This window comes from Gymnogyps californianus, chromosome 10, assembly GCF_018139145.2.
Source record: "Gymnogyps californianus isolate 813 chromosome 10, ASM1813914v2, whole genome shotgun sequence".
Lineage (NCBI taxonomy): Eukaryota > Metazoa > Chordata > Aves > Accipitriformes > Cathartidae > Gymnogyps > Gymnogyps californianus.
The window spans coordinates 24,020,633-24,031,364 of NC_059480.1; the positions used below are offsets into that span (position 1 = coordinate 24,020,633).

At 48.2% G+C, this 10,732-nt stretch overlaps 1 protein-coding gene across 1 annotated transcript in view; it reads right to left on the bottom strand.

Moving 5' to 3' along the window:
• PRKCI (protein kinase C iota) overlaps positions 1 to 3,616 on the bottom strand; it is a 30,070-nt gene extending 26,454 nt beyond the window's left edge. The window contains exon 1 of the mRNA XM_050902434.1: positions 3,469 to 3,616. Within this exon, the coding sequence (XP_050758391.1) occupies positions 3,469 to 3,584 (116 nt within the window). The 5' untranslated portion in view covers positions 3,585 to 3,616. The remainder of the gene's footprint in view (positions 1 to 3,468) is intronic.
• Positions 3,617 to 10,732: the final 7,116 nt, after the last annotated feature.

The following is a 10,732-nucleotide window of genomic DNA, read 5'->3' on the forward strand; positions in this document are numbered from 1 at the left end:
GGTGGGCAAAGAATTGGTAATCTATGCCTTTAACTATATCTAACCTACGTTACAGCCTACACAGTTAAAACAGTGCAAAATCTATGTCAGGCACTGAAAGAACATAAGCTAGCAGTTCTAATCATGACAGAAAAATGGTTCTTCAAGTTTGTTGTTTGTTTTTGTTTCTTTTTTTTTTAAATCAACAACATTAATTCTACAGGATTCCTAGAGCACAAGCAGCGTATTATTGCTACCTGTTCTCTACTGCTACAATGCAATCCTCCCGATATGTATTAATGATATAATAGCTTCTTGTACTGAACTGACAAAAAGCACCTACAACAAATGAGATAAGACAAAAGGTAAACTTTGAATAATACCAGAAAGCTGAAATGGTTGTAATTACAGATGCTGTTCAGTGCCATACATTTGAAGCTGCTACACTTTGTTATTGTATCAAAAAAGTATGTAAACATTTAGAGTAAATTCCTAAGAACTCACTGAGGAACCTCTATTACATACACTGCACAGATTACGGTAACTTTAAAATAGGTAAGACTATTTTCAGCATTTTAAACAACCAGCCCTATGAGAAAGATAAGGCTGGCCTACCTGAGCAAAGGAAATACCTGGATAAACTCAACCTAATGCCCTAATTCCCAAGACTCCGGGAATTCCCATCCCCTTAGTCTCATGATCTCTGTTCATTTTAGGAAAATTTTCCTTCCTGGTTTTACATATTTCATGAATTTAAGATAAAGAATTACCACTGCACGGTTGAATGAAACAAAGACCCTTCAAAGAGTTCTTCGTGAAAGTCTCTGACTTGGCTGAGAAAAGCAATTAGGCTCTTGGCCAGACTAAGCGACATTTTGGGGATTCAGGTTCGGCTCTTTGCTCTGAGTCGGTAAGTGCGGCAACTCGAGCCCCAGGCAAGTATCCTGGCTATCAGATTCCCAACCGTTTCAAGAACGAATCTGTGCTTCCAAGTTGCTGGTTTTTTTTTTTCCTTTAACCAGACACTCCTTCTGGAAGTTGAAATTACCTTCCTAGCAAGACTTTCGCAATAACTTCTACAACCCACTTAAATGCTTCTATTAAAACAAAATTAAGAGAGATTAACATTTCCTGATTAACACTATTTCCCATTAAATCCTCTATCCAGCTCTAATCTTGAGACAGTTTATTTGACGAAAGGGAAAAATGCTGCCTTTGATATGAGCATTTAGATCCTCAGTCTCCAAATTGTTTCAGTGTAAGTGCAGGTAAAGTGTTTTGCTTTGATACCCACCCCTTGATAGTGCTGGTCTGAGAAGCAGGTATGAGACCTTCTGTTGTAAGGAACCGCATAGAATAATTTGTTTAGATCTCGAAACAAATCATGACTAAGGCATTCAGCTTGTTAGTTTGTTGGTATTCACAATGGTTAACCAACACCCTATATGACTCAGTGTCATTATTAAAAGTAAACTGATAATTGCATTAACAGATAAAAAGTCCATAGATGAGACTCAAAAGAAACATTCTAGCGTCTGTGAAATTATTACCTAATATTTAAAGTGTCATGAGCCAGCACTCCACTGTCCAATGCAGCAGTTTTCTTCCTCACTCCCACAACCTTGAGCTGCTTTCTCTCTGTTCTTGCACCATAGCCTCCACTACCCTAAAGCAAGAATTCATATGATTGCGTGTGGAAATGATAAAGATTAAAACTGACCCAGCAGAAGAAAAATAAATGGTTTTAACCCAAAACAGTTCCCACTTTAGTTCACTGCCTGACCAAATGAACACTTCTGCCAGCTGATAGCCAGGGGCATCTCCACGTCCTTAAGAAATGGTGGATTAAAAGGATTGTAAAACAAAGAGCTTAGAATTTTACATACTGTTACTTTGAAAGTGTTTCACATGTCCTTTAAAGCCACAGATTGTGCCACTCTCTACAGTACTTCCATAGACTTTTGTCAAGAAAAGCCCCAAAGCAGACACAAGCCAGAAATCAAACGCAGGAGCAAATACCAAATGCTCATCATGGTTTCTATACCTTTCCTTAAAATTATAAAGCTAGAGATACCAGATAGTAAATACTGTAAATGTATTACATCTTTTCTTGTACCCAACACAGATAACTGGAAGGAAGGTGTCAAGAATATCATGTGTTCACTCTTAATCCAAAAAACACAACCTACATTTTTTTCCGCTTAGATCACCTCCCTCAAACTTAATGGCCCAATGAACCACTGTCAACCCTTGCACTCAAACTTTTATAGTTAGGTCCTGTAACTGTTACTATTTAATGGGGGGTTGTGAACCCAAAGCACAATACTTCTTCTGCCTTATATGTTACTGTTGGAGAGCCATTGAATTAGATCAGCAAAATTCCGATTTTCATTGTACAGACCTCTAGCATATTTTTTCTGCAGCGGAAGCATAACTGACAGTAGATGCATCTTAGTCACCATTCACAGACTCCCTCGGAAGTCACTCAGTCCCTGGGAAACAGCCTAAAAACTGACAAAATAGGTTTTCATCCAAACACCCTCCTCCTTTAGACCTGAATATCACTTAACACTCAGAGAGCAGGACCAAAGCCGGACCCTGAACACATTTTTTTTTTTTTAAGTATGAAATTTGGCATGTGTCCCGCAATAAAGTGTTAGGAAGGAATGTGCACTTATTACTGACAGCAGGTAAACAACCAGGGCCTCGGGCTGCGTGGGAAGCAGGGTGAGCAGGGCAGCGGAGGGCCCTCAGGTACATCCTTGTTTACCGGTAAGGCCACCGCAGGAGGACGGAGATCCCGCGGTGCTCAGCCCGTGGGGGCCCAGCTCGCCCCCCGCCCCAGCCCACCGCCTCCCCGCTGAAACCCGACACCCGAGGAGAGGCTCCTCTCGACACTTCACCCCGGTTCAGAGCAGCACTTGAAAGGCATTTTAACGGGGCTGTTTAGTCGTGGGTTCCCCCCCCCCCCTTCTCTTTTCCCCTACAAGTGGATATCCAGGACTCGGGATGTTAACGCTACAATGAATGCACCAAAAAAATGGTGTTTAAAATACCGCATTATAAGAACCACCGCTGACAGAAACCTGCGCGCAGTAAGCCCTGACAAGCCAGCCAGCCGTGCTTGACTTCAGTCACCGGCGGAGAACCGGGGATGCCCTCACACCACCGCATCCCAGCACCAGAGGGGAGCCCGTGCCGAGCGCCCCAAACACACCGGCACCGCCACTCCGCCCAGCCCCCGGAGAACAGTCTCCTTCAGACCCGAGGCCGGGCAGCCGCCGCTCCCGAGGTACCGGGCAAGGCCGGGCAGGGCAGCGCGGCGCCGGCCCCATCGCCCCCCGCCGAGCCCGGCCGCGCCGCTCTGCCCCGCCCCGGGCTGCCGCGGGCGCTGGCGAAAGCCTCTCCTCACGCCGGCCGCCGCCTCTCCGCCTGCCCGGGCCCCACCTCCCGTCCCCGCCGCCCCCGGGGCTCCGCGCCCTCACTCACCCCTTGTAGTAGGCTTTCACCCGGACCTGGTGGGCGCTGTCCCCGCCGAGGCCGCCCCCTCCACCGCCCGGAGCCGACATGGTGCTGTTGCCGCTGCTGTCCCGCTGCGTCGGCATCCCCCACCGCGGCGGGCGACACCGCCCGGGGCGGCGGGCAGACGAGCGGGCGAAGGTAGGGGAGGGCTGGGGGAGCGGGAGGCGGCGGCTACGCGACCCCCGCCGCTCCCCGCCGCCTCAAGCGCGCCGCGGCCCCGCCCCCTCCTCACGGCGCCAGCCCGGGTCGGGTGGGACCACGGGGGAGGGGGGGGAAGCACCGGGAGGGGGCAGGGGGAGAGCGCGGAGCCGTGCTGGACGGCGCAGGAGCGGAGCACGGACCCTCCCCCGGCAGGAAGGATGAGCCGCTCCGGGAGCGGGCGCTCAGCAGCTCTGCCGCCGGGGCAAGGCGGGCGCCACGCCTCGTCTGTCGCCCCCCCCCCCCCCCCCCGCACGCTACATGGGCTCTCCCCGCGGGACACTAGCGCACACCTGTGGGGCGGAATGCTCCACGCCGCAGACGGAAGGGGGGAGGCAGCGGCGGCGCAGAGGCAGCCGGGATCCCGGTAGCGAAGCCGCCGGAGCGGGTCGCTCCAAGTCAGGCGGGCCAGAAGGCACCCGAAGGCCCCTCTTCTCCCTTCCCCGCGGCTGGAGCGGGGGGCGCGCCCCGCGGTCTCCCCGCCACTTGGTACGGCCCGCCGCGACGCATGCTGGGACGGCTGGGCGGTAGCGCGGCCCTGGCGCCGGCACGGCGGGAAGACGGCGGGAGAGCGCCGCCGCTGTTCCGGGTGCCGGAGCCCCAGCCGGCCGGCAGCGGGCAGCCCAGCGGCGCCTCCTCCCGTACCGGGCAGCTGGGCCGGGTCCGCCCCACTGCCTCCTTTGGGTTATAGGTGCCTGGCTTCTTGTGGCAGCGGCTCGTTCCGCAGGGCTTCACCACAGCCAGAGCTGCGCTTAGGTAAGGGCCGAAGGAGGAGAACTCGTCGTTTTACTTAGGCACAAATAGGACTTCCTTCTTTTGAGGCTTCAAAGAGCCAGAAACGCCTGTAGCGGTCCTTTGTGGAGAGCAGCTGCTCTGTCTATAGGCAGCGGAAGCGCAGCCTGTGGACCAGGCTCTCTTAACTGGGCCGTTAACGTAGAGCCAAACCCATGGCTACCATCTCAGCGTCAGGAAAAACAGCCTCGGACACGTCTGACTATGCTCCTTCGCCACCGGTTTCATACCGTGACTCCTCCGCTGGTTTTGTCACTACCAACCTGATCTGAGAGGTGTCACAGAAAATGCAGGATTTTAACACAAAACCATCGCAAAAGTAGTATGCTGCCCCTCAGCAGCCAGCGCGGAGCTGACGGGCAGCTGGAGCTGTTCAGAAGCAATGGCAATGTGTTTCCTAGAACTACTGCTGACTGAAATATTTTCTGTAAGAATTCTAAAGAATCCGTGTAATGTGCCCTGCCTGCAAGATAGCATATTCAGTTCAGGTGAAGCTTTAATTACCAGGTATCAAATGGCTGAGATATTTTTTAACCAAGTTAACATGAAGAATGCTTTTTAACTGGGGGGGTGAAGAGGGATGGTTAATAAAAGGTATTTTATTAAAACTCTTAATCATAAGCCACCTTATCACTGCAAGTAGTATTTCCTTCCCACTTTCCCTATTTAACAATAGATCAATAACTTTTTTGATAACACACATTTATATTGCCCAACACTTCCTGAATAGATAGATGTTTCTGGCAATCCTAAGAAATAGGGAACCTTTGTTTTCTTGTGTTATAGTAAAAACAATTCCTTTTTTCCACCGACCCCCTCCACGCTCCAGTCGGCATCACATCTGGATGTCTGTATTAGAGCAGCGTGGAGTTCAGCTTTTCGTGTTCAGATACAGGCTGCTACATGAGATCGGCACTTTCCAATCCACACACCTTGCTCTTTCTTGTATCGGTGATAACACAACTTAAGGCCTTATTTGCTGTTTACCTTAGGCATGGTTACAAAGTACAGAGTTTTTTCCATGCTACCTGACCTTCCTGCAGTGGTTGGGTTTTTTTTTTCCTCAGAAGAAAGTTATTTGCTCCACTCAGCTTCCATAGAGTCTTACATCCTTTTTGTACACAGGAAGGACCCTGCTGTATCTGAACTCACCCGTATCTTGCACCAGGACTTCCAACATGTTTTCTACTTCCTACTGGATCTCCCAGAGTGTTTCAGCATGAGTCTCCATTTTCCCTACACCTCCTTCTTTTCTAACCTATGAAAATTCCTATTTTCTCCTACTGAATCATGCCATCTTTTATAGAAACCAGGCATCCTCATTAGACCCACTAAATCGTCACTACTGGTCACAGGCAGTCCATCCGTTGTCAGTGTAACTGCTTCACTCTTCAACAGTTTAAGCTCATCTATAATGCCCTGGAAGGTACTTGAGTTTTGTAAGACGCTTGCTGAGACTCTCTTCTTTGCAAAGTACTTATCTATCCCAACTAGCTGCTAGACATCTGGCCATTTTTTTTCCCCCGTCATGTCCAATTATCAGTTGGTCAAACTGTGTTATGTAAGGAAACAGCAACCTAATTGCAGAAAGAAGTATTGCTGAGCTACATTTTACTATTTGTTCCTATTGCTCTTTTATCAAGTTTTTAACCAATTTCATTTTCATTCACACAACTGGTTCTCTATCAAATATTTGAAGTGTCATGAACCAGCACTCCTGTCCCACGTAGCAGTTTTCTTCCTCTCACTGCACTGAGCCGCTTTCTTTCTGTACCGTTGGGAACACAAGCAACTTTGAAAATACTAGGATACCTGGAGGCTACGTAATAATGTTACGTAATTCTAAGATACAAAAGATATTTCTTCATCACAGGAAGACATTTCATGAAGAAGAGAAGGTGAGGCACTGAGTTTGTCAAGATGTCCCCCGTAAGATTTGAATTAGGCCTATGTGGTATAGTGGCTACTTGTCTTTATGGAGGTTGGGCTTTGCTCATCTATGCCAGGTAACACGCAGCAGCTGCTAATTTCAGACAGGAATTATTGATGTAGTTCAACCCTGATCAATTATGGTTAATTTAGAGGGAGAAGTAGCCTTCCCCATAGCAGGGAAAGGCTCAGAGCCAACATTTCGTAGGAAGGAACTGAAAGCTACGTTAACTGGGCTAAAAGACTCTTCTGTTTCACATTCCTCAGAGAAGTTAGAAGTTCACCACCAGTGTCCTGGTTGGAGCTGCTGAGGGCCTTGAGCAGCCAGTGTGGAAAAGCACTACGAGCAGACATCTCCCTGACCTTAACCTCCCAATAGCGCACTCAACACAGCGTGTATCACACCCTTCATCTTCCTACTGTAGCTAAAGCATAAGTAAAGCTTATTTGCCACAGACCCTAGCAACATACAGCTCAACTCTACCACTCCCATAGAAAAATTAAAGTAACTGTCCCTGCTGCCAGGCTCAGCTAGACACGCAGCACCACACACCACTGTGGGCCCTGAGGGAGACCAGGCCCCTCATCCCAGCCGGGCTGCCGCTCCTCCCCACCACAACCTTCCTGCGTTAACGTGAAGCCAGTCGCTACCTCATGGCGATCCAACAGCCGCCCAGGCCGGCTGCCGACAGCCCGGGCCCCGCCGCGACACCTCACGCACGACGCCACGCTCCAACGACAACATGGCGGCGGGAGCCGTCACGTGCCCGGCGCCGGCGGCGCCCAGCGCGCCTGCGCGGCACCTCCCCCTGAGGGAGGCGAGAAGATGGCGGAAGCGGAGTGAGCGGCTTGTCCGAGGCGAGTCTCCCGGCGGGACGCGCGGAGGAGGGGGAGCGGCAGCGGCAGCGGCAGCGGCAGGCCCCGGCCAGGCCGCGGCGGGGCGGGGCGCGTAGGCGGGGACCCGCGCCCTGACAGCGTCCCGGCGGCGGGCCGGCCCCGCGCGGGGAGCGGGTGCCTCCCCTCCCGCCCACCTTTCCTCCCTCCCCGGCGGCGGCTGGTGCCTGTGGGGCCGCTGGGAGGGGGCGGCGGCGGCGGCGCTGAGCCGGAGCGTGGCTGCCGGTTGTGGCGGCGGCGGGACTGGGCTGGGCGAGGCCGCGGCCCGGTGCGGGGGGGGGGGGGGGCTGAGGGGGCTGGTCAGCCCGCCGGGCCCGGCCTGCGGCGGGGAGAACCGGCCGCGGCCGCCGAGGGGCCCTGCCGCTGCCTGCGGAGCAGCCCCGGGGCTCCCTCAGCGCGCCGGCGGCCCCGGCTGCCGGGCCCGGGCAGCCCCCGGGCTGGGTCGCTCCGTGCCGGGTCGCGGGCAAGTTGCACCGCATGGCGTGGATTGTATTTCCACAGAGCATAGTTTTAAATTTCCGTTTTGTTTTGGTTTTTTTTTTTAACGACAAAACTTCAAGGTTTGGGCAAGGTTGGCCTATACTGTAGCTAGAGTGAAGGGAAAGAGAGAGGATTTGTTTCGGAGCTTTCAGTCACATACAAAAATGCCCGTAGGGATTAGACTTGGAGGAAATGTTCATTTATTTTCTGTGGTTTGTACCCTTGGAGTTGTAAGGAGGTCATGAATGGAAAGAATAAGAATAAACTGTAAATGTAAAAAAAAAAAAAAAACCAAACCACCAAAGCCTATTTTCAAATACCAGTTATGGTTGCAGATTGTCAGCAGTGTTTGTTGTTACTATGACGTTTACCAAAAGTCAAACTTTCTAAAAGATGAGTAGTGACATTCGTATCCACTGTGAAGGTAGTTTAACGTTATTGGTATAGAATAGCAGGTATTTTTTTAGTTTAGGTATTTGCTTTGACCAAAAAGTATAAAGAGAACAAAACTTCTGAATATTTACATTATGCACAGTGTAATTTGAAATTATGTGGTGTCTTACACTGTTACTGCTTGAATAAATACTTATTTTCAATATGGTTTTCTGTTGTGCTTTGTATTTTGGGCTTGCTTAAATGAGTAGTCGTTGTTTAAGGTCTGTTTAGTGCATTTTCTAAAACTTACTTTGCATTACAGAGGTTCTTTTGAGTTAAAGTTGCTCACAGGCAACATTGTTGTAAGGTCTTCGTCATACATTTAACAAAATTAATTTTACTGTAAGTTAGGAGTTTCACCTTTTTGATATTGTTGAGTACTCAATGAACAATTTCAGAAGATTATTTTCAATTGTATCTGAGATTTTTATAACTAGAAGTGGTCTCAGCATATACAGCGTTGTAAAGTAAATGAAAGCGATGCTGTAAAGGCAGTCTGATTTTAAGTCCATAATGGTTTTTATGCTTTCTGTCATAAAATATCCATCTGCTAAATTGTAATCTATTCTTGGTTTCCTTGCTAAAAACAACCACTTTTTATGTATTTCTTTTTCTCCCTTAAACATTCCACTTCTCACTTAAAGAGAGGAGAGGTTTCTAACAAGTGTCATCTGTTGAAATACTTTACTAGTCCTTCAGCCGAAAGAGGGCACGCTATTTCCGCGTGCTTGTGCTGTGCTGCATGGTGTTTGTGTTGCGGTAGGACTGCGGGGTGGTAAGTAAGCATCTCATACCGGCTCTGAGTGAGGTGTTAGAGGAGGACTGGAGAGGCACCTCAGTGCCAGGCCATGCTGCACAAAAGTTTAGGGGCTCTTTCCTGTTTTCATTGTACATCCATTGCGGGAACAACTTGGGCAATAACAAAATTATTTTTGAAAATGAGACGCTTCCAGCTAAAGGATTAACAGCTCTCATGGGGTGAACTTCTGATGGAATAGCTAGTAGAGTGGGATACATTGCACATCTCGCTAATAATACCTCTAAAATGTGGCTGAGAACAAAGGAAATCAAACATCCAATGTTGTTTTCTTAGGCTAATTTAACTGGTTGCATAACTCTCTGCTAAAACTAGCTGGACAAGTTGTAGGTGTAAATATTTTGATGTACTTTTTTGATGTCCTCCTCAGGAGGAGACAGGACCTTTTTTCAAGGAACTTTTCATTAGCATTATGTGAAATTAATGTAAAGTGGTTTTAGAAGTAATGCTGTTTTTATTGTGATTGAAGTGGTTAACCATGTATGTTAACTTGTGCTCTAATGTAGGTAGACAAATGGCATCACTAATGCACAACAGATCTGCCTTTTTAACAACAAAGCTGTATTTTTTTCTTCACTTCTAATAGTAGGGATCTCTGCTTTTAAAGCATGCTTTATTGCCATGAATTTTCTTTGATGGCAAAACATACGCAAATATACAATACAATGATAGGCGTGAGGTCCTTAGGTGACCATGTATCTATTAAAGTTTAGTTATTCCAAGTACTCAGGAGCTACGGCATCATGTGCAGTTCTCTGCTTGCAAAGTAGGCATGTTTTGAGAGGTGAAGGTAGCAGCCTGGCAGCATTCCATTCTGCTTTCAGCTGTGTGAGTTGAAACTCCTAATTATGTTTCTGTTTGCAGCATCCAATGGGCGGTTTGTTAGGCACTTGGCAATGCTGCTTTTTTCCTAGTACGTTGCAACTCCCTCAAAGATTATTTTTCTGAGCCCTTCTTTATTGTAAGAAGGAAACACGTCTTCTCCCCACTCATTTTTTTTTAACATCCTTTTAAAAGCAATAAACAGCAACTATGCTATTTCCTGTTAATCATAATACTAATACTGAAAAAAACTAAAGTAAACACCCCTCATATATTGAGATATGTGATTCATTTCAGTTTTAAAGACGACATTTTGGGGGAGCGATTGTACTGTGCAGCAGAGGGAAGTCTCCTAAGGCTGGGGCGGAATCATCAGAGATGCTTAAATAGGTAGTTTCTTCCTTGGCTCTTGCTGTATTTTGCGAGGTATTGCTGTAAAAAGTAAAAGCATTTTTCTCTGCATCCTTTCCATCTCTTTCCAAATAGAGCACGCCACCAGTGATTTTTGCCAAGAACATGTTTTGCTCAATGTACAGAATGGTCAGCCAGCAGTTTCAGCGCTATGCTGTGGGGAAGGGGGATGCAGCAATACTCCTGTGTAGCTTGCTGGAAATCTTGCATGTATTCCTGAATTGGTCACCTATTGCTACTGTTGATGGATCTTAGAAGATTATAACCACGTTTCTCAATACATTCCATCAAGTAATAGCAAATACTGCAAACTTATCCATTCAAAAATTGTCCATTATTCTATCTCAGCGAAGCTTAGATTTTTTTTTTCCTTTAAAATCAGTGTGTACTGGCCTTCTGCTTGTGAACCACATTTATTTCAATTCCGCCAGGCTGGACGAAACCTGCACAGCT